Source organism: Leptonychotes weddellii, chromosome 1, assembly GCF_054177405.1.
Source record: "Leptonychotes weddellii isolate Sample4059 chromosome 1, ASM5417740v2, whole genome shotgun sequence".
NCBI classification, from domain to species: Eukaryota; Metazoa; Chordata; class Mammalia; order Carnivora; family Phocidae; genus Leptonychotes; species Leptonychotes weddellii.
The window spans coordinates 9,735,804-9,759,253 of NC_138369.1; the positions used below are offsets into that span (position 1 = coordinate 9,735,804).

A 23,450-nucleotide genomic window follows, 5' to 3' on the forward strand; every position below is an offset into this window, starting at 1 on the left:
GGGAGCCCGATGCGGGGCTCGATTCCAGGCCCCCGGGATCATGACCTGAGCCAACCGACTGAGCCACTGAGGCCCCCCCTGGACTAGATGATTTTTGAGACGCTTTCTAACTCTAAAAATCTGATAAATCATAGAAGAAATGAACAGTACAATTAACTAGGTACAGCCAAGAGGGCTGTATTAAACTCTGTGCCACGCCACCAATAGACATCTGACCATCCCTCAAGAGTCCACGTTTTCTCAGTAAAAGCAGACCATAATCAGGTGTCTTAGTTCAGGCCGCTACAGCAAATTACCATAGACCAGGAGGCTTCAACAACAGACATCACTCAGTTCTGGAGGCTGGGAAGTTCAAGATCAAGGGACCAACAGATCCCATGTCTGGTGAGGGCTCTCTTCCTCATTTGTGGACACCTACCTTCTCCTTGTATCCTCACATGGTGGGGAGCAGAGAGAGAGAGATCCTGTGTCTTCTTCTCTTTGTATAAGGGCATTAATCCATCATGAGGGCTCTTCTTTCCCGATCTAATCTAACCTTAATCACCTCCCAAAGGCCCCGCCTCCAAATACCATCACATTGGGAATTAGGATTTCAACATATGTAGTTTAGGGGTAGGGGGGTGTACAAATATTGAGTCTATAACATCGGAGCAGGCATGTTCATTCAACAAACACTTGCTGATGCTCAGTGTGCCTGTCCCTGGGCTGTGCCCCAGGGTCACAGAGATGCAAGGGCCCAAGCCTTGCTCACAAGAAGTTCCCCGAGAGACAGAAGGAAGTGCCATGGGGGATTCAGAGGGGTCGTGAAGGGTCAAGGAGGGCTTCCTGGAGGAGAGAAATTTGTCTGGGTCCTTAAAATACACAGGGAGGATTAAAAGATGTTGGCAAAAGTGTTCCAGACAAAGACCACAGCATGGACATAGGGTGGGATGTTTGGAAAACCCTTCTCCAAGGAATCTCTGGGTGGACCGGTTGGGAGGACATACATCTGCAGGCCCCCTGCTCCACCAAGTATTGTAGATTCCCTCCTGGCTGCCCAGTCCCTCACTGTGATTGTGGTCTAGAGCCTCACCTTTATCATCCCTTCTGTGGGCTGCACAAGAGCCCCCGAGGGTGTGCCTGTGCTGCCGAAAATGGTAGGAAATGGTTATTAAAGACTCTTTGTGGGAAAAAGGCAGGCAGACTCAGACTGGGAGAGGCAGGGCATCCTATAAGGGCCTAGACAAGGAACTGAAAGGTTTAAGTTCTATATCAGTTAGCTGTTGCTGCATAACAAAACACCCCAAATTGTAGCCGCTTAAAACCACAAACGTTTCATATCTCACATGGACTCCGAACATCAGGAATCCCAGAGTGGCTCAGCTGGGCAGTTCCAGCTCAGTCTCTCACAGAGAAGTAGTCACTGCAAAGCCTAACCACAGAGGGAGGATGGACCTCCAAAACCCCTCCCGGAGCTCTTCCAGGCCTCAGCTCTTCATTGGCTGATGGACACAGACTCCAGTCCTCACCCCAGCGCCTCTCACAAAGTGGCAGCTACTTCTCCCAGGGTGAGCCATCCAAGCGAGAACACAGGCATTCAAGACAGTGCCCAAGGTGGAGACCACAGTCTTTTATAACCTGATCTTCAAAGTGACATCCCGCTTCTCCTGCCATATTCTTCTGGTCACACCAACTAACCCTAGGGCAGTGTGAGAGAAGGCTAACATAAAAGTGCCCCTCAGGGAGGGACGCCTGGGTGGCTCAGTCAGTTAAGCGTCTGCCTTTGGCTCTGGTCATGATCTCAGGGTCTTGGGATCAAGCCCCATGTGGGGCTGCCTGCTTCTCCCTCTCCCTTCACACCACACCCCCACCGCTCGTTCTCTCTCTCTCTCTCAGATAAATAAGTAAAATCTTAAAAAAAAAAAATTGTGCCTCAGGGAGGTGGAGGTGATCAGGGGCTCTCTTAGAGGCTGCCCGCCATACCCATGATTACTGTGTGGTGGTGGGTATCACCTAACCACCTCAGCTTGTTTCTCCATCTGTGCATCCATCTAAGCCACAATCCATTGCTTCTTATTATAACTGAGCCCTGCCTGACAAGTAGCGGGCGGGGGGGTCCTTTTCTATACCCATCAGTGTGACCACCTCCAACTTTGCCTCAAACCCTTCCAGAATGTTCCAGAAAATTCTAATGAAAAAACATTGGAAACAAATGCAAATGTCCATCGACAGCAGGAGGATGGACAAATTGCTTTTCATATGACAGAATACCATACAGCAGTAAAAATGAGCAAACCAGGGCATGGATGAATCTCAAAAACACGTTGAGTGTAAAAAGCAAGTTGCATCAGAATACCTACGGCATTGTTCCCCTTTATACGAAAGCCAAAAACACACAAACCTAATGATATATTATTTCAGGATATGTATTTATATGGTAAAACCATCACATAAGCTAAGAGATTGTGAACACAAGATACAAGATCAAGGCTGCCCTTTGTCAGGAGAGAGAGACAGATGACCGACTGAGAGGGGTGCAGGGAGCTTTCAAATATTGGAAATATTCTATTTCTTAAGCTAGATCAACCCTCAAACTAAGAATAGATTCACATTTTTTTTAAATAGCTGGGGGGAAAAAAAAGGAAGACTGTTTCATGATATGTGAAAATTATATGAAATTCAAATTTCAATGTCCAGAAATAAAGTCTTACTGGCACACATTCGTGCCCATTTGTTTAGGTATCGTCTATGACTGCTTTCGAGCTACAGTGGTGGAGCTGAATAGCGGAGCCAGAGCCTGTCTGAACTGCAAAGCTGAAAATATTTGCTATCTGGCCCTTTATAGAAAAAGTTTGCTAGGTGGTGGGTACATGGATATCCATCATTATTTCTTGTAGTTTTTTTTTTAATTATTTAAATTCAATTTAGTTAACATATGTGGTATTATTAGTTTCATATTTCTTATAGTTTATATCTAAATTCATTATATCTAATATTGAACTTCACCAAAATATTTGCAATTCCTAGAATACAGCACGTTCTCTCACCCCCAGGCATTTGCACATGTCATCCTCTCTAGGGAAGGATCCTTCTTCACTTCTTCCAGCTTCTAGTGGTTCCATCATTCCAATCTCTGCCTTCCCTGTCCCATAGCCTTCTGCTCCTCTCTGCTGGTGCCTTCTTCTCTTCCCTCTCTTATACAGACACTCATCATTGGGCTTACAGCCCATCTGGTAATCCAGGCGGATCTCATCTTGAGAGCCTTAACTTAATCATGTCTGCAAAGACTTTTCCAGATAAGATCACACTTGCAGTTTCCAGGGGTTAGGACTTGAGTATATCTTTCTGGCAGCCACCAGGCAACCCCCAACACTTGGTTACATTAAAAGCTATCCATCGGTCTTGCACTCTGAATGGATCTCCTATGTTGATTGTAACATCATGCATTGATCATTTGGAAAATATTGGTTCTGGTGATGCAGAGGTTGTCACATTGCATTATTCAATATCAGAATGTCCCAGTCATTAAAATCACTGCTGATATTATCGGAAAAGCCTTTCTTTGAGTATCAGAAAGCAGTCAAGCTCATAGCAGCAGGTGTAGGTTTTCCAAAATTCTTATTTTCCCTTGAAAGCTTGAATTGGCAACAGAACTGAGTTGTTTTCCTTGGAGTGACAGGCTCATTTTGTTCATTTTTGAGAAAATGTCTGCCAAACAGCCAAGTCTGAATCATGGTGGGTCAGACATTTCAAATGAAAATGATGTTCCCTGAAAAAAGATCCCAACCTTCATTCAAGTGCTTCTCCAGGAGATGGCCACTGAAGTTAAGTCTCAATAGAAGGGCTTTATATGTACTTCCCATCTTGTCACACAAAATATCTGAAAGACGTGCACTCACCCATTATGGGGTAAATTGTGTCCCCCTAAAAGGGCTGTTAAGTCCCAATCTCCAGCACTTGTGAATGTGACTTTATTTAGAGATAGGGTCTTGACAGGTGTCATTGAGTTAAGATAAGGCCACCAGGTTGGGCCCTAACCCAATATGACTGGTTGGTGTCTTTACAGGAAGAGAAAAAGTTGGAACTCAGATATAAGGAGGAGACCATGTGATAACAGAGCCAAGGAACGTCAAGGATTGACAGCCAGCACCAGAACGTGGAAGAGGCCAGAAAGGATCCTCCTCTAGAGCCTTCAGAAGGAGTGTGGCCCTGCTGACAACTTGATTTTAACATCTGGCCTCCAGAACTGAGAGAGAAGCCATCTCTGTTGTTTTAAGCCACCTCTTTCATGGAACTGAGTTATGACAGCCCCAGGAATCCAACCCCCAGGCCCTGTCTGGGCTCCAACATGATGTGACCTGGTATGCAGCAAGCTCCATGTCTCGGGCTGCTCAGGCTGCTATAACAAAATACCAAAGGTTGGGTGGCTTAAACAACAGACATTTATTTCTCGCAGCATGGAGGCTGGAAGTCCAAGATCAAGGTGCCGGCAGGTTTGGTGTCTTGTCAGGGCCCAATTCTTGGCTTGTAGACAGTCGCCTTCTTGCTGTTTCCTCACATGGCTTCTCCTCTCTGTCCTCCTTTTCTTATAAGGACTCTAATCTTAACAGGATGGGCCCACCCTCTTGATCCAATAATTTAAACCTAATTACCTCCCAAAGGCCCTATTTCCAAATGCCATCACTGTGATGGTTAATTGTAGGTGTCAACTTGACTGGGCTAAGGGATGCCCAGATAGCTTCTTAAATATGATTTCTGGGTGTGTCTGGGATGGTGTCTAATGCTAAGAGATTAGCATCTGAATTGAACTGAGTGAAGTGGATGGCCCTCCCCAACGTCAGTGGGCATCATCCAATTCATCAAAAACAATAAAGAGAGGGGCGCCTGGGTGGCTCAGTCGTAAAGCGTCTGCCTTCAGCTCAGGTCATGATCCCGGGGTCCTGGGATCGAGCCCCGCATCGGGCTCCCTCCTCGGGGGGAAGCCTACTTCTCCCTCTCCCACTCCCCCTTTTTGTGTTCCCTCTCTCACTGTCTCTCTCTCTCTCTCTCTGTCAAATAAATAAATAAAATCTTTAAAAAAAAACAAAAAAGAGGAAGGACAAATTCCCTCTCTCTGCTGGAGCTGAGACATACATCTCCTGCCCTTGGGCATCAACCCTCCTGGTTCTCGAGCTTTCGGACTCAGATCGGGGCTTATACCTCAGCCCTCTGATTCTCATGCCTCAGGACTCAGAATAGATTGGATAAAGAAATTACAGTCCATCCACTCAATAGAATTCTATGCAGCCATTAAAATGAATGAACTAGATCTCCAGGAGACTGCCACAAAAAGGTGTCTGTGTTGTATTATTATGTGACAAAAGCAAGGTGTCAAACGGACCGTGTGGTATGATTCCAGTTTGGTCAAAACAAACAAAACCTTTTCCCCACATGTGTTTATGTGTGCATAATACAAGGACTGTTCATAGTGGTTATCTCTTGGAAGGATCTCTGGGTTTCCATGGAGATGGCATATCTCCCTCACTGGGAATCCTAGATCCAGGTGGGATACTAATAGGGTTGCCATAAATAAATCCCAATGTGGATCCATTGGGGCCCATATCCAACTTTACACTTTAACAACCATGTGTGAGTAAAACACCCACTGTTGTGGGTTGAATTGCGCGCCCCCCCCCAAAGTTTACGAGATGAAGTCCTAACCCCCGGTACTGCAGAACATGACCTCATTTGGAGAGAGGGCCTTTAAAGAGTTCAACTGCTGTCATTAGAGTTGGCTCTAACTCAATATGATGGTTGTCCCTGTAAGAAGAGGGAATTAGGGCATCCAGACATGCACAGAAGGCTGACAACATGGAGACAAAGGAAAAGACAGCCAGCTGCCAGCCCAGGAGAGAGGCCTGGAACAGATCCTCCCTCACGGCCCTCAGAGAGAACCAACCCTCCTGCCACCTTGCTATCAGACTTCTGGTCTCCAGATCTGGGAGATGATCCATTCCCGTTGTTTATGGCAGCTTCGGGAAAACAGATATACCCAGGAGACAAAATGCCAAGAGGAACCTCTCCCTGAATGATGGGCCTGGAACAAACCACAACGTGGGTGAGTGAGGAGGCTGGTTCTGTCTGGACACATAGACGGGCACGTGCTATTGGATTGTCACATAAATGTCCTCACCGAACATCCTAGACTGTTTCCTGAAGGGATGCACTGCTCTCCGCGCCCTATAAAAGCAAAGATTTTTGTTTGTGCAGCTTTCGGATTTTTTTTTTAAGAGTTTATTTATTTATTTGACAGAGAGAGAGAGAGCACCAGCAGGGGGAGCGGCAGGCAGAGGGAGAGGGAGAAGCAGGCTCCCCGCGGAGCAAGGAGCCGGATGCGCAGCTCGATCCCAGGACGCTGGGACCATGACCTGAGCCGAAGGCAGCCGTTCAACCAACTGAGCCACCAGGTGCCCCTCAGATTTTTTTAAATTATAAAAATAATACAGTCTGGTTCTTAAAAATGCAAACTACAGAGAAATGCCTAAAGAGAAAAAGAGAGATCGAGAGAGAGAGAGACTTACTTCTTCTCCCCTACAACCCACCGTCCCAGAGGCAGCCACTATGAACGGTCCTTTTATTCGGCACATATAAACGCTCAGGAGGTGACAGCTGTGCTTGGCAATATGTCTCTTCTGCTTGCAGGTGAGTGTCTCTTTACTAACAAATTGCGCCTTTGGTTCTTCTTAAATGGCTGAATCTCAGAGTATTTGTCTGACTTTGAGCTTCTCAACCAAGATCTCATTGGCCCGGTTCCGATCAAGGACAGGAGGAATTCGACGTTCCCCAGACTTCCTGGGACTTAAGCGAAACTGTGCGTCCATGGCAGTTTCTAGGAGAGGGTCCAGAGCTTTTATCGAGGATGTTGCAGTGTGTGGTCTGTAACCCCCAAAAACTTACCGAACCAGTGGGCAAAAATGAGGCCAACTGCCGATTTCCACTGGGACCATTCTGGACCCTCCTGTAATTCGAAATACAGATGATACGGGACCTGGTTTCAAATACCACTCCAGTTACTACGCTCTTACTACACACAGTTACTAGCTGTGTGGCCAGGGGCCTCAGCTTCCCCATCAGTAACCCAGGAATGATAACAGCGGACGCACCTAGGAGTTGTGAGCTGGGCCAAGACCTAGGAGAGGCACTTACCTGGGGCAAAATACTTGCAGGGGCATCCAAAACACCAGTGACGACCAGATAAATATTTGTTTCCTATTGGAATCCATTTTTTTAAAAAAACACAAAATGAATAAATCCATTTTTAAAATTAAGGTAAAATTCATGTAACATAAAATAAATAATTGTAGGGGTGCCTCGCTGGCTCAGAGGGTGGAGCATGCGACTCTTGATCTCGGGATTGTTCAAGCCCCGCGTTGGATGAGAGATTACTTAACAATAAAATCTTTAAAAATAAATTAAAAATAAAAAAATAAAATCTTAAAATAAATAAATTTAAAGTGCATAACTGGGTGGCATTTCATACATTCACAACCATCACCTCTGTCTAGTTCCAGAACATTTCCATGGCCCCAGAGGATACCCCATTCCCCATAAGCTGTCATTCCCCCAGCCCCTGGCAACCACCAATCTGCTTTCTGTGTCTACGGATTTGCCCATTCTGGACGTTCCGTATCAATGGAATCATACACTCTGTGGCCCTTTGTGACTGGCTTCTCTCACTCAGCGCAGTGTCTTCTAGGTTCTTGCCACATTGTAGCATATGTGAGCGCTCCCTTCCTTTCTATGGCTGGGTAACATTTCATCGTATGGATTGATCCCATTTTGTTTATCCATTTACCAATCGATGGACATTTGGGTTGTTTTCACGTCTGGCTCTTTTGGTTAGTGCTGCTCTGAACATCCTTGTACAGGATTTGTTTGTCAGTTCTCTTGGGTAGATACCTAGGAATGGAGTTTCCACATCATACGGTAATTCTATGTTTCACTTTCCAAGGAACCGCCAAGCTCTTTTCTGTAACGGGTGCACCACTTTACGTTCCCACCAGCGGTTGCACGAGGGTGCCAATTCCTCCACATCCTTGCCAGTACTTATTTTCTACTTTTTTGATTATAGGTGTCCCAGTAGGTGTGAGATACTATCTCACTGTGGTTTTGATTTACAGGTACATAATACTTTAAAGTAATATTTTCAAAAAAATCAAAATCCACACCAAAAAAAATCCGTGCCTGAACAAAACATGAAGATCTTTTTTTTTTTTAAGATTTTATTTATTTATCTGACAGACAGAGACACAGTGAGAGAGGGAACACAGCAGGGGGAGTGGGGGAGGGAGAAGCAGGCTCCCCACTGAACAGGGAGCCCCATGTGGGACTTGATCCCACGTGACCTGAGCCGAAGGCAGACGCTTAACGACTGAGCCACCCAGGCGCCCCTAAAACATGAAAATCTTAATGAAAACGGGATCCAACCCTGCATGTGTATATTCACCTCACTTGCCTCACTGTATTTAAGATTGTGATAGTTCATTCACTGTGGATTTCTCTGCATTGATTTTAATTTTTCTAAATATTGTCTTAAAATATTACACGCTTATCACCATAAAAATGACAAAATATTATTTATTTTTATTGCTGGGGCTTTTTGTGTGTGTGTGCCCTCCCCCCAAAATATAGCACCTCGGGCCACCCAGCTCCTCTCCTTGCCTCTCCCACTCTGCCCTGCGCACAAGCGGTTTCTGCCCATTCACGCGGCAGCTCCCGCGCTGACCTCCAGGGGGCGCCGCTTCCCCGCTCATCCTCAGCCCAGGCACCTCCTTCCAGGCAGAGGGTTTGATTGAGGTCATTAACATCTCTCTGCCGGGATCCCTCTTCTTTAAGATGGGAATGATAGGCAGAGAAGATGTGGAAGTCCCTTCGCCTAGGGCTCAGCCCCTACCCAACACATAATGACCATTATAACTATCCCCTAAAAGCAGGGTTGGAATAATATATTACACTTTTACTGCAGAGAATTTGAAACACCAAAGGCAGAATGGTATAATGAACCGCCAGCTCCAGGTCCCATTACTATCACCCCTGGCCAATCCTACCCCATCCACCCTGCCATCTGGGATTATTTTTTCCAAACCAAATCCCAGTCATTCTAGAAATCTTACTATTCTATAAATATTTTATTATGCATCTCTAAAAGATAAATACACTCTTAAAAAAATAAAAACAGGGCGCCTGGGTGGCTCAGTTGGTTAAGCGACTGCCTTCGGCTCAGGTCATGATCCTGGAGTCCCGGGATCGAGTCCCGCATCGGGCTCCCTGCTCGGCGGGGAGTCTGCTTCTCCCTCTGACCCTCTCCCCTCTCGTGCTCTCTGTCTCTCATTCTCTCTCTCAAATAAATAAATAAAATCTTTAAAAAAAAATAAATAAATAAATAAATAAATAAAAACAAAAACCTTTCCACGATACCATCATCACACTTTAAAAACTTTGCCAAGAATTCTCTAATCCCTACAGATTCCTATGTAGCTGACAAATGTTGGGTTTTGAGGCTCAGCGCTGTCATTCCCTTGCCAAGGGAGCTTGGGCAAATTGCTGAATTTCTCTGAAGTTTATTTTCTTTCTTTCTTTTTTTATTTTTATTTATTTTTTTTTTAATTTTTATTTATTTATTTGACAGAGAGAGACACAGCGAGAGAGGGAACACAAGCAGGGGGAGTGGGAGAGGGAGAAGCAGGCTTCCCGCGGAGCAGGGAGCCCGATGCGGGGCTCGATCCCAGGATCCTGGGATCATGATCTGAGCCGAAGGCAGACGCTTAACGACTGAGCCACCCAGGCGCCCCTCTTTTTTTATTTTTAAGTCATCTCTACACCCAACGTGGGGCTTGAGCTCACAACCCCAAGATCAAGCATCGCATGCTCTACTGACTGAGCCAACCAGGTGCCCCCCACCCCGAAGCTTATTTTCATCATTGGTAAGCCAGGGTAGCAAAATGAAGCTCCCAGGTCACAGGGAGAATTAGAGACCGTATGTTATATTAGCACCTGAAGCTAAGAATTCTTCATCATATAATGACATGATGATGGTCCCAGGAATATAGTTACATGATAGAGCCCTGATTCTCAACCAGAGGGTGGAGGTGGGGATTCTGTTCCCCAGGGGACACGTGGCAATGTCAGGAGATATTTTTGGTTGTTGTGATCGGGAGAGGTGGTGCCACTTGCTTCTAGTTGGTGGAGACCGGGGATGCTGCTCAGCATTCTACAGTGAACACTGTCATTTGCTACCTCCTCGGGAGCCTCCCTGTATGTAATCTGAAATCAGCCCCCATACTGGGAGGGCAGGGCAAGACCAAAGAAAGTCAGGCCATTTCATGTGGGGCAGGTTTGATAAGCAAGGGAACTTACTTACCAGGCTTGTCTTGATTGGCCACGGACAATTAGATCTCCACATCTACCAGCCAGAATCTTAACATTTCTATAGAGGCCTCAACTGGATTCAGTCTCATACACCATCCAGATGCTCTTAACACCACATCACTATGTCAAGGCTGTGTCCTTTGGGAGCATCTAGCCCGGGGAAGGCCAGTGGAGTGAACACTCCAAGGACAGGGGATGGGGAGGGCGAGCCTCTCACTGCCCAGGTCCAGCTGGTGGGTCAAATCTGCAGTCACGTGTTCTTGATGACCTCCTCCAACACGCACACCCCACCACAAACAGTGCTCTGGCCCCAAATATTAGCAGGGCTGAGGTTGAGAAACCCTGCTCTGGAAACTTAGACTTCATTTAACACTTGCGGGGACATCGACATTGGACGCTCTGATTCCTGACTCTGGGTGAGCCTGGAAATAATAATAATTAATCATGGCCAACATTTCATGGGCCCTTCGCATGCCCCAGGCATGGCATTGGGCTCACCCTGTAAGGGAATTTTGTTGTCTCGCCAACTCTGGAGATCGTGAAGAAAACTTAAGCCCAGAGAGGTCAAGTGGCTGGTGCCAGGGGCCTCATCTATCTGGACTTCATTTTTTTCCATCAGTGGGACAGGATCACAATATCTGACTCCCGGGCACACTGTCCATGTGGGATGCCAACCATCTGGCACCTCACGGACCCTTAACAAATGGGCTCCACTGTGATGAGTGTATTAGCCCGGCACACAATGGTTAACCATCGAGTCTGGCTAAGTGCCCAGCTAAGCCAGGGCCCAGGAGCCACACAATTTCTTTCATTTTCCCGGTTGCCGGGCGAATTGGCAGGGAGAGACCTGGGAAGTACCTAAGACAAAAGTTTCTAGGATTGCCGGGGGCCTGGTTTCCGGGCACCGCTGCACCCAGAAAACTCTCTTCTCCAGCCTACTTCCCCAGAGAATTTTAAGTTGGCCCTTCTACCACGGAAAGGAGCAAGAGGGAGGCCAGAGCCCCCAAGAAACATCAGAAGGCAGGCCCGGCAAGGGGCCTCTGTCTTTCCTGGGGAAATCCAGTCTTGTTCAGTTGCCTGCGGTGACAAATAGGAGTCAAGGAAGATGGACAGTTGTGGATGAGCCCGTTGATGGGACGATCATTTAGTGAGCACCTACTATGTGCCAAGCATGCCGACCTTGGCGGACAAAGTCCTTGCACTCATGGAACTCATGTTCTTGTGGAGAGACAAGCAGTAAAGAAGCAAGAAGAAACGTATCAGCTGGTGGTGAGTACCACACAGAGAATTAAAACAGGGTGATGGCATTGGGAGTGACTCGGGGGTAGGGGGTGGTCATTGAGCAATGGGACAATCAGGGAGGGCCTCTTAGGAAGCAGCATTTAAGCCGAGGAGTGGATGACATGAGAGGGTTCAGGGTGGGGAGAAGAAGGGGGCAGACCAGCACTCACTCCCCAACCCTACCCTACCTTTCCAGGCTAGTGAAAAAGTTCTCACTCTGATTCTCAGTTTTCCTCATCTGTAAAATGGTGACAGTCAATTATGGTACAACATTTTTCAGGTCTGTGCAGGAAAGTTTCATTTAACAGGCCTGGGTTTTCCACACCCTGCACATGAAAGGTTTGGCCCTTGACCAGCTCCCAGGATGTGCCCTCCAAGCTCTTGGAATGTCTTGCCCGATAGGAGTGTTGTTTGTTTACCTGGGGGCCTCGGAATATACCCAAAGAGTCTATACTAACGATGTGATTTCTAGTGGGGACCTTGGGCCTTGTGGTATCCACTCTGGAGGAGCTCTGGGGGGAGCTGGACTCTGAAGTCAGCTGTGTCTGTGTGACCAATGCCCAGGACAAACCTGGACACCAAGGCCCCGGTGAGCTTCCCTGGCTGGCAATCCTCCGAGCGTGTTGTCACACACCGTTGCTGTGAAAATCCAGTGCTGCCTGCACAACCCCGCTGGGAGGGGGCAACTAGAAGCCCAAGCCCAGCGTTTGCCAGACACAGCCCTGCACGCCTCTTCCCTTGGCTGCCCTTCATCTCTGTCCTTTCACTGTAATGAACCTTCGCCATGAGAACTGCTTCCCCGAATTCTCTGAGTCCTTCTAACGAATGCTCGAATCTGAGGGGGGGGTCTTGGGGACCCCTTAAAGGCAGACTCTTTTCCTGGGTGAATGAGGCAGGGAAGGGAAGTTGAGGCAGAGAAGGAAAAGGTATCAAGAAGCTCGAGCTGTTTGGTTGAACTGATACCACCATTTTTCAAGTGCCTGTATGTAAAGTGGGGACTTGGCATTCCCAACTCCCAAATGCCTCGCTCACACGGGGGGCCATCGTGGGTACGTTTGGCATTCGTTCTGGTTTTCAGGCTCATCATGCTCCCTTATGTGCTGATCCTGAGGGGAGTGCCTTTCTCTCCTGGTCCTAGCCCATCCTTGAGCGGTTCTCATTGCCATCTCACAGACGATGTGGCTGATGTCCCAGGAGAGAGGCCACTTGCTCAACTCCTCCAGGACAGCGATGGACGAGCCAGCATCCCAACCAGGCCCGTGGACACCCAGGTACGCTTTCCTTCTGTCTGCGGTTCGTTACTGTGGAGAGGTGGTGGGCGGGACTCAGATCACCAGGGCATTTTCAATAAGGTCAGATAATGAGAAGGTCTTTCCCTGATCATAGAGGCCATGTTTTTGGTTAATTTTTCTCCCCCGGATTTATTGTCGGATAATCGGCGAATGTGTGAGTTTAAGGTAGCCAACATGTTGATTGGATGCACTTCTATCTTGGACCATGATTACCCCAGTGGCCTTAGCTAACACCTCCAACACGCACCTCATTACTATTTCTTTTTCATGGTAAGAACCTTGAAGATCAATGCTGTTAGCAACTGTCAAGCATAGAATACAGTATTAACTGTGACCCCCACGCTGTGCATTAGATCCCTGGGTTGGTCTCATTCATCTTGTAACTGGAAGTTTGTAACCTTTGACTGACATCTCTCCATCTCCCCACCCCCTTTCCCCTGTAACCATCACTCTACTTTCTGTTTCTATGAGTTTGGCTTTTTTCGATTCCACGTAGAAGTGAGATCTTACAGTATTTGTCTTTCTCTGTCCTGCTTATTTCACCTAGCATAATGCCCTTCAGGTCTCTTCATGTTGTCACAAGTAGTGTTTTGGGATTATTTCAAAGAGCACGTCTCAGTTTGATATGGGTAGGTCCCGAACTGCCCCTGGAGACTTGCTAATCTCCCTTCTCATCCTCAGGCTCCACGTCTCCTGCAGGCAAGGAGATCTGGCTTGAGTTGCTTTAAAGCTGGTTCCTCAGTTTCTCGGCACTGCTGACATTCAGGGATAGATAACCCTCTCTGGTGGGGCCGTCTTGTGCATCGTAGGGGGCTGAGCAGCATCCCCGGGCTCTACCCACTGGACTCCAGCAGCTCTTCCTCCCCCACGTCGTGACAACCAAAGTGTGCGAGGGTCCCCTGGGAAGCAGAATATGCCCCTGATGAGAACTGCTGGTTTAAAATGTACACGCAGGGGCACCTGGGTCGCTCAGTTGGTTAAGCAGCTGCCTTTGGCTCAGGTCACGATCCTGGAGTCCCGGGATCGAGTCCCACATCGGGCTCCCTGCTCCGCGGGGAGCCTGCTTCTCCCTCTGACCCTCCCCACTCTCATGTGCTCTCTCTCTCTCTCTCATTCTCTCTCTTTCAAATAAATAAATAAATAAATAAAATCTTTAAAAAATAAATTAAAAAAAATTTTTTCAAATATACACGCAGTGTCTGGACCACCTTTGGAGGGGACAGTGAGTGCAGCAGGAGGTGGGGGTTCCACTGTGTTTGTCCTTCTGGCCTGCCCCACCAGGACTGGCACGACTCCCAGCATCTGACAGCTTCCCTCCGCGCACCTGGGCCCAGGCTCGAATTTCAGGGATCCCCAGGAGACCTAGGTGTTCCAGAGGCTGGCTGGTCCCCAGGCCCCAATGCTGGGCTCCAGGAAACCGTAGTTGCTGTAGCAACGGCTGAGCTCTTGGCGTGAGGAGCTGGCTGGTTGAGGGGCAAAAGGCTTCAGAGCCTGGAGGAACCAACATCCAGGGGCCTTGGCTGGGAAGCCACTGTCCAACAACCCCCCGTGAGTGCTTGCAGACCAAGCAGAGCAGTGCGGAGCAGTGGCTTCAGCTCCCCAGGGGTGCTGGAGGTGGCGGGGACTCCAAGGCACCAAAGGGGTGAGATGGACGCCCCATTCCAGAAGGCTCTGCCTGGCTGCCCTCCCAGAAAGGCCACCTGGCCTCTGGCCTGAGGTCCCTGAGTCCCAGGCCCTATGCTGGGGAAGCGTCATCCAGGTGGACAGGCAGCATGAGCGTGGGCCCCCTCAGCCCGGGCACCTGCCGGCGGCTTCTCCAGGGTCAGGCAGGCCCCCTCCCAGCACCTCTGTCCAACAGTGTGGCCATCTTCATCAGCTCCACAGTCTCGGGTAAGGGGCAGGGCAGGGCAGGGCTGGGGGGTTAGAGGCAAGCAGGTACTCTTGGGGAGGGGCGAGGTGGCCAGGGCATGGCTCATAGGGTCCTCTAGGAGACCTGGATAAGAATGCAGCCTGGCCAGTGACCCACATGGGAACTGGTGAGGGGGAGCCTCCTAGACCCCCTGTTTCCTCCTCGATAAGTCAGGCTGACAGCCTGACTGGATAGAGCTGCTGTGAGTGACAAACCATACTGCAACTAACATTTATGATGAATGCACTACAGGCCAGGCTTAAAGAGTGTGAGAGCCGTTCGCCCCCAACCCCTCAGACAGCAGGCTTTGCATGACCCGACCCTCCTCATGTCCCATCTTGATCTCATAGGGTCCTCCCCTCATCCCCGTGCTGTGGTCACCCTGAGCTCCAGCAGGTCGTGGGACCCTTGAAGCCCCAGGCCCCGTAACTGTGGTCAGGGGTATGTGTATTTAATGTCTGATTCCTCCGAGCAGGTTGCGAGCCCTGTGGGGGCAAGGACAGTAGTATGCTAGCAGGGTGTTTACGAGCCTGTCCCCCCAAATCTAAACAAAACAAAACGAAAAACACCGAAACACCCGATTTGTACCGTCCACCCATTTCTGTGGTGTAAATCCTTCCACCAGGGTCAATTTCGAGCTGTCGATGGGACTTCCCGAACACGCAGGCAGAGATGTGCAGTAATTCAACCTCCTCTAATATTTGCCCTGATACAAAATCAGCAGCCAGGACCGAACTCCAGAACAGAGCTCACAGTCAAATGCCATTAAATAATCACGAAGTGATGCGTTTTGCGCATTTGCCATCTCTGCCTTTTCCATCTTAAGTTCCAATGATTTAATTGTCCGTAGTGGCTATGTGAATTCACAAAATTCCTGAAGATTTAGCACTCGGCTCTTCCAAGCCAGTGGGGGCCGGCTCCAGCACAGGGCATCATCCCCATTATGTCTTGCTTGCCGCTGTGCCCGCAGTGGTTAAGCAAGGTTCTGAGCATAGAGCAACTTCCCAATAAATACTTTATGGACGGATGTGAATAACCTGTGGAATGCATTAGGCATGGGAAGAGCATGGGGTAGGAGGCACAGCCAAGACTGGAACCCAGGTCAGCTCCCGTCCCAGGGCCCGGATGGCTTCTTTGTGCCAACAGCTTTGGGAGTCCTTCCCTGAACCCTCCGATGACCTCCCCCTGACCAGGGGGGAGAAGATAAACATTTCTTCCACGTCTATCTCATGCTAGGTGCTTTTACTTGTAAGATTCAGTAGCTCAACTAACACTTATTGAGCACTTGTGTTGAGTGCTAAGAACTTAGCCATGACCAAGACAAGCAGAAGCGTTTGACTCTGGGGAGCTTGCGGCCCTGCAAAGTAGAAGCATCACCCCCGTTTTACAGAGGGGGGAAACTGAGAATAGCCTGACCCTTGGCACTGGGCCACACAGTGAAGTTAGTGGTGCAGAAGGTCTTAGAATCCAGGTTTACCCCGGGTAGGGCTGCCAGATTTAGCAAAAGCAAAAGCAAAAAACAAAACAAAACAGAACAGCAAAAGCAGGACATCAGTTAAATTTGCATTTCAGATAAACAATGAATAATCCTTTAGTATAAGTATTTCCCAAATAGTACGTGCATGACCTGGGACATACTTATGCTAACAGATGAATTGTTGTTTATCTGGAATGCAAATTCAACTGGGCTTATCAGATGTGCACAGGTGTCCAAATGCACGGAACATGATATACTTATGCTATCAAGTTTTTCGTTGCTTATCTGAAGCGCAAATGCAGCTGGGCATCCTGTACTTTATCTGGCAACCCTAAGTTAGGCTGACCAACCATCCTGGTTAGCTGGGACTGAGGAGTTTCCTGGGATGTGGGATTTTTAGCACTAATACCAGGAAAGGCCCTCTCCGGTTTACCTCTTGATGTTTTTTTGTATCTTTTCATTTGCCCCACAGGACCCCAGCCTTAGTGGGGACAAATGAGGCTAAAAGCAGAGCCATGGGGGCAAGAAAGGGTTCTGGGATCTTCCAGCTAACATCCTCTATGCTGTTCCTTGCAGATATGGATGCAGAGAGAGAAGCCCTGCAGAGCACGGCCTTCCCCGAAGTGCAAACCTTCTGCCAAAAGCATGGGCTGATGTTTGAGGTAATAGTTTCCTCCCTGCCTCGGTGTCCCCTGTCCTGAAATTAGAGACCAAGGGTTTGCCAGTCGCACGGGACCCTTGGCTCCGAGAGGCTCTGCACTGGTGATGCCCCGTGGAGATGAAAGTCCTCTAAAAAGGCAGGGGGAGGGATTATGGCCGCGGGCACTTCGGGGAGCCCAGGAGGTGTGGCAGTGCTAGGGGGGGCCGCCTTGGGACCCTGCTCCTTGGGCATGCCACTTACCTGCCTTTCGTTGTTGGTTTGTCCTGCCCTCTTGGACCTCCCCGGACTGGGGCAGCTTCAGGGGGAGTCTAAGAGGACCGTGGGGTGTTTGGGGTGTACACAGAAGTGGGAGGTGCCTTTTTCGGAAATACTAATGGTGTACCTGCCTGGCAGAGTCGACAGCAATCCCCAAAGAGAGGCCCCTATGGCTCTCGCACCAATCCAGGTGTAGGATGTTTTGATGGGGAAAGCCAACTGAGCATTGGCTTCAGTTGACCCTGACTCCTTGACCTGTGTGACAGTGATCCATACCATCAAAGGCCCCCCGATTATAAGACGCATCGTAGTTTCTATATCACTAAGAAAGAAGCAGTGCTGGGAATTGGACTCTGCCTGCCATCGATCATCAGACACTGAGCCATTCTGCCTGGCCCCCCTCAGGCAAGCAGGCGAAAGTGGACCGCAAGCATGTGGTTGTCAAGGAGACTTTGCCAAGTCTGATTTTGGCCAAACTAAACACCCTCCTTTGCAAAGAAAGCTCTGGGAACAAGTGTGGACATGTCCTCACTTAGGAAGGAACAGTCTGAATATGGCCAAGTTCTTTAAACATTTTTTTTTATATGTTGTTGTTTTGGGGTTTTTTTAAGATTATTTATTTGAGAGAGAAAGCATGAGAGGGGGGAGGGTCAGAGGGAGAAGCAGACTCTCCGCTGAGCAGGGAGCTCAACGTGGGACCTGATCCCTGGACTCCAGGACCATGACCTGAGCCAAAGGCAGCTGCTTAACCAACTGAGCCACCCAGGTGCCCCTGATATGTTGTTTTTAAGTTAACTTTTTATTTTGGATTTAGATTTATGTGAAGGTGGCCTACAGTCCAGAGTTCCCATATGCTCTGCACCCGGTTTTCCCCCTATTATGAACATCTTACATCATCGGGCACATTTGTCATAACTAAGAAATGGACATTGGTATGCTGCTATGAACCAGTCTCATTCAGATGTCACTGGTTCTTCTGTTTGTGTCCTCTCTCTGGTCGAGGACCTCGTCCAGGGGACCTAGTGGGGTTGACACTGGTCTGAGACAGTCTTTCCTTGTTGCTCATGACCTTGACAGTCTTGGAGAGGGCTGACTGGCCGTCCTGCAGGATGCCCCCCATCTGGGTCTATCTGATGTTTTTCTCATGATAGCCCTGGGGTTATGGGCTTCATTCAAGTTCTTTCAATTTGGACACTCCCCTTTGGGGAGAGACTGTCAAAAATTACTGAAAGAAACTTTATGCCTTTGTCAAAAGAAATTGAAAAAAATCATCCATTCTGCCACCTCCCTGACACACCAACACTTATAATCTCCAGGTTGTTGATCTGAGGTGGGGTATTCGGAACACTGAGGCCACTGACCACATGACCACAGAACTCTGCTTGGAGGAGCTCGACCGGTGTCGGAAAACATCCATAGGGCCCGCTTTTGTTGTGAGTCTCTTGGGAGGGATGGGTTGGTGATTACTTCTCATTCCATCCCCGATATATGGCTCCTACCCACTAGCCAAACCCATCGGTGGAGGGATGTGGGTGGCATTTCTTCTATGGTACCTAATCTCCATAGCCTTCCCATGGCAGACATTGCTAATCGATCACTACTCATTTTCCACCAAGCTAGCTGGGATCCAGACATTAGCAGCCAAGTGGAAGCGACAGGTGAGCTGGAGAGCAGAGGGTAGAAGCCCAAAGGAAACTTAGAATTTGCTCTGAACCTACCCCCAGCTTTCTCACCTCATCCACTTCATGTGTGTGGAATGTGGGGATCCTGGAAAAGCACAGAAAGGATGGAAACCCACAGGATGTTGGGAATTCTTTTCTCCCTTGTGCTTCATGGTGTTGGGAGAAGTCTAGAGCCTGCCTCAGGGCAAACTTCCTCTGACGCTAGGTGGGACCAGTTTTTCCATGTTCCAGGGTATTCATTCTGTCCTCCCACCCCAACAGCACCCTCTCTGTCCCCAGAATAACCGCCAGCTCACAATTAGTGGTTTGGGCTATGATCAGCAAATGCTATTCCGCTGTCCTGATTTATTCCACCACCAAGTTCCAGATACATCCAAGAACTATGACATTCGAGCTCATAAATCCTCGAGCAGGGGTCAGCAAACTACAGCCTCTGGGGCAAATCTGGCCCATTTTTTGTAAATAAAGCTTTTTTTTTTTTTTTTGGTAAATAAAGCTTTGTTGGCACTCAACCACACTCTTTCGTTCACCTATCATCCATGGCTGTTTCCCAGCTACACACACAAAACCGAGTAGTTGTGGCTGAAGCCACCTGGTCTGCAAAGCTGAAAAGATTGGCTATCTGACCCTTCCCAGAAAAAGTTTGCTGACCTCTGTCCTAAAAGGTAAAGAGGGAAAAAGTCAAGAAAGTATCTTCGCCCAAAACGCCTTAGTCACAAAGAAGCTTCGAGCAGTTCTGAATAAAAAGAAAACTCCTCTGGAACCTCTCCTGGAGACAAAGGAGAGTGTAGGAGAAGGTGGTCGCCCTTATAAAAGCTGTTATCTAGGGAAATAGAAATATTTGAGGGCTGCTTGGCTTCAGAATCGCACTGTCTAGCACAGTACCCACAAAGCACGTGAGGCAAATTTAAAGGTAGATAAATGGGGGTGCCTGGGTGGCTCAGTCAGTTAAGTGACTGCCTTCGGCTCAGGTCATGATCCCAGGGTCCTGGGATCGAGCCCCGCATCGGGCTCCCTGCTCCGCGGGAAGCCTGCTTCTCCCTCTCCCACTCCCCCTGCTTGTGTTCCCTCTCTCGCTTTCTCTCTGTCAAATAAATAAATAAAATCTTTAAAAAAAAAAATTTAAAAAAAATAAATAAATAAAGGTAGATAAATGAAAATTGAGTAGGATTCAAATTTCAGGTCCTCAGGGCCACCAGCCATGTTGCAATGGCTTCATAGTCCCATGTGGCAACTGGTCACCATATTAGACAACACAGATGAGCACACTTTCAGCGCTGCCAAAGGGTCTAGTACTGCCTTAGAGATGAGACCTCCCTCCCCAAAAGAAACTCAGACCTGGCCAACATGTGTGAGAAGCTTTCTTTACTATGTATGAAGTTCGATCTATAGAGTCAGACTTCCGTTTTCAGTCTTTTGCTCTATGTTTTTCTTTTTTTTTAAAGATTTTATTTATTTATTTGAGAGAGAGAATGAGATAGAGAGAGCATGAGAGAGGTCAGAGGGAGAAGCAGACTCCCCGCCGAGCAGGGAGCCCGATGCGGGACTCGATCCCGGGACTCCAGGATCATGACCTGAGCCGAAGGCAGTCGCCCAACCAACTGAGCCACCCAGGCGCCCTGCTCTATGTTTTTCTTTGTCTGTTGGTGCTGCCTTTTTTTTTTTTCCTTCTCCCTGTTTTATTGAGATGTTTCTGCCATCCAGCAATGTGTAAGTTTCCAATGTGCATCGTTAATGACTTGACTTACATGTATTATGAAATGATGACCACAATAAGTTTAATTAATATCCATCATTTCCTATAGATACAAAAAAAGAGAAAGAAAAAGGTGGTTTATTTCCTTGTGAGGAGAACTCTCAGGAGCCACTCTCTTAGCAACTTTCAAATACATGTACAGCAGGATCCACTATGGTCCTCATGCTGTGCGTTATATATCCCTAGTCCTTGTTTATCTCATAGCTGGAAGTTTGTGCCCTTTGAACCCCTCTGCTTCAATTACTATTGCTTTAAAATGCATCCTAGTGTTTGGAGGGCTCTACCCTCCTGCTGTGTATCTCCTTCATACATTTCCCCCCCAATCTTCCAATTTAGTTTTCCAAATGAGCCCAACGATTGATCATTTCATGGAGTTTCAAAAAAAAAAAAAAAGGAAAGGAAAGAAATTTTCTAAAGAAAAATGGGCGATGGGGAAAAATGAAACTCCAGGAGGAATTCGATTTTGCAACCCAAATTGCAGGCAGTGAGAAGCACAACGCAGCTTCCAGGTAGCATGGGGGACGGGATGATCTCTGAGCTTCCCCCAGGCCCGACTAGCCCGGAGACCTTGCTCATCCTTCCAGAAGGGCTCCTTGGGCAGGTAGGTGACCTCTACCCGCTTCCTGCTTTCCTCTTGAACCAGGCATCTCTCTCTGTCCCCCGAGAGTCGCCGCATCTTTCTCCTTCAGTGGCTCTGACTTGGGGGTCTTCCCGTGGAGATCAGAGCTGCGTTGGCAGCCCTTGGAGAAGCGTCTCTCTGGTAAATAAGTCATTAGGCAGCAAGAGTAACAGAGGAAGGCTCCCCACGGTACTTCCTTCAGAGGCTCTGGCTCTCTTGGGCCACCCGCAGCTCTAGCGTCTCCAGAGAGTTGCTCCTGGTGGCTCCTGACCTTTTTCCTTCAAGCTCTTCCTTTTTTTTTTTTTTTTTTAAAGCTCTTCCCTGTTCTTGCTCTGGTCCCTCAGGCAGGAGCATTTTCCATCTTGTCTCCCTCCTAAGATCTGTGATTTGTGATCAGCTGGCTTCTCCAACTTCTTTCACTGCTCCAAGGCTGATGTTCTGGGAAAGGCCCCCAGAGAGTGGCCTCCTGTTCAACCTCCCATCATCACAGGCTCTGTTTATCCAAGTTTCCTCGGTGCACACCCCTGGAATATTCTGGCACAACCCGGTGAAGAGGGGAGGGGTGATTGCTTCCATTTTATGATGAGGAAACTCAAGACATCAGGCTCGGTGTCCTAGACCTCCTCTAGCCTAATTCTCTAGCATTCCGGTTTGCACCTTCTGTTGGAGCAGAGAGAGGGGCTCCTAGGATTCTTGGCATTAAGACCAAAGTCTTAAAAAAAAAAAAAAGACAAAAGTCTTAGGGCTTCATCACCTCCAACCCCTGCAAAATCTTGCCTACGGGGATGGCCTTCTGTTTCATTCCAATTTTAGTGTATGTGCTGCTGAAATGAGCACAAGGGATGCCCTTATGTTTCACCATTGCCCCCTCCTCAAATACCTTCCCCACCCGGCTTTCCTGCTCTAGCTCTTTGGAGCCACTTCCTGCCACAGGACCTTTGCACATCCTGTCCTCTTTGTTTGCAAGGCGCTCTGCACAGTGCACTCTTTCTCGTGTCTTCTTCTTCAGCTCAATCCTTAAATCTAAATAAAGACAGGGTCCACCTGTACCTTTCAGACCCACCTGCCCCCAGGACCACATCATACCATGAGATTTGGGCGGGGTCAATGGAGGCCCTAGCTCCACCACATCTCTATTTCTGGGACAAGCCAGTGCCTATATATGAGAAGCTGTAGTTTTCTCTCGCTCTGCCTGTCTCTTATTAAGGGCTCTTGGGATTGCATTTAGGGCTCCGATAATCCAGGATAATCTCCCCAGCTCAAAATCCTTCACTTAAGCACATCTGCAAAGACCTTGGTGCTAGTCGTGGTTCTCCAGAGAAATAGAACCAAGAGAATATACAGAGAGAGATATACGAGATACATACGATTTATGACAGGAATCGGCTCACACTGTTATGGAGGCCGAGAAGTTCCACCATCTTCCATCTATAAGCTGGAGAACTGGAAAAGCAGGTGGTGTCATTCAGTTGTAGGCCTGAGGCCTGAGAATCAGGGGGCTGAAGATGCAAGTCCCGATCTGAGTCCCAAAGCCCAAGAACCAGGAGCACGAATGGCCAAGGGCAGGAGAAGATGTATGTCTCAGCTCAAGCAGAGAGAGGGAATTCATCTTTTCTCGTTTTTTGTTTCATTTTGGTTTTGTTTTTTTGGGTCCTATTTGGGCCCCTGGTGGATTGGATGATGCCCACCTGCACTGGGGAGGGCCATCGGCTTCACTCCAGAGATGCTATCATGGACACATTCAGAAATCACATTCGACCAGCTATCTGAGGATCCCTCAGTCCAGTCAAACTGACACCTAAAAATAACCATCACAACCCTTTTCCATATAAGGTGTGTCACAGGGGCCAGGGATTAGGGTTGGCTATCCTTGGGGGCCATCAGTCAGCTTCCACAGAGGGTTTTCCCAGCAAAAGATTCTTTGATGCTTGGTACATGATCAGATTCAAAATGTACCTGTCCGATGTCCCTTGCTCTCAGGGACCTTCACGCGCAGGTGCTCTGAGGCTCTAGCCTGCACTTTTTTTTTTTTTATTATTCTTACGTTAATCCCCATACATTACATCATTAGTTTTAGATGTAGTGTTCCATGATTCATTGTTTGTGCATAACACCCAGTGCTCCATGCAGAA

At 48.2% G+C, this 23,450-nt stretch overlaps 1 protein-coding gene across 1 annotated transcript in view; it reads left to right on the plus strand.

Moving 5' to 3' along the window:
- Positions 1–23,450, plus strand: part of LOC102740356 (NACHT domain- and WD repeat-containing protein 1) — a 43,592-nt gene that overhangs the window by 3,685 nt on the left and 16,457 nt on the right. Inside the window, exons 2-5 of the mRNA XM_081805454.1 lie at positions 11,367–11,655; positions 12,806–12,938; positions 16,922–17,007; positions 18,578–18,694. Coding sequence (XP_081661580.1) covers positions 16,924–17,007; positions 18,578–18,694 — 201 coding nt within the window. The 5' untranslated portion in view covers positions 11,367–11,655; positions 12,806–12,938; positions 16,922–16,923. The remainder of the gene's footprint in view (positions 1–11,366; positions 11,656–12,805; positions 12,939–16,921; positions 17,008–18,577; positions 18,695–23,450) is intronic.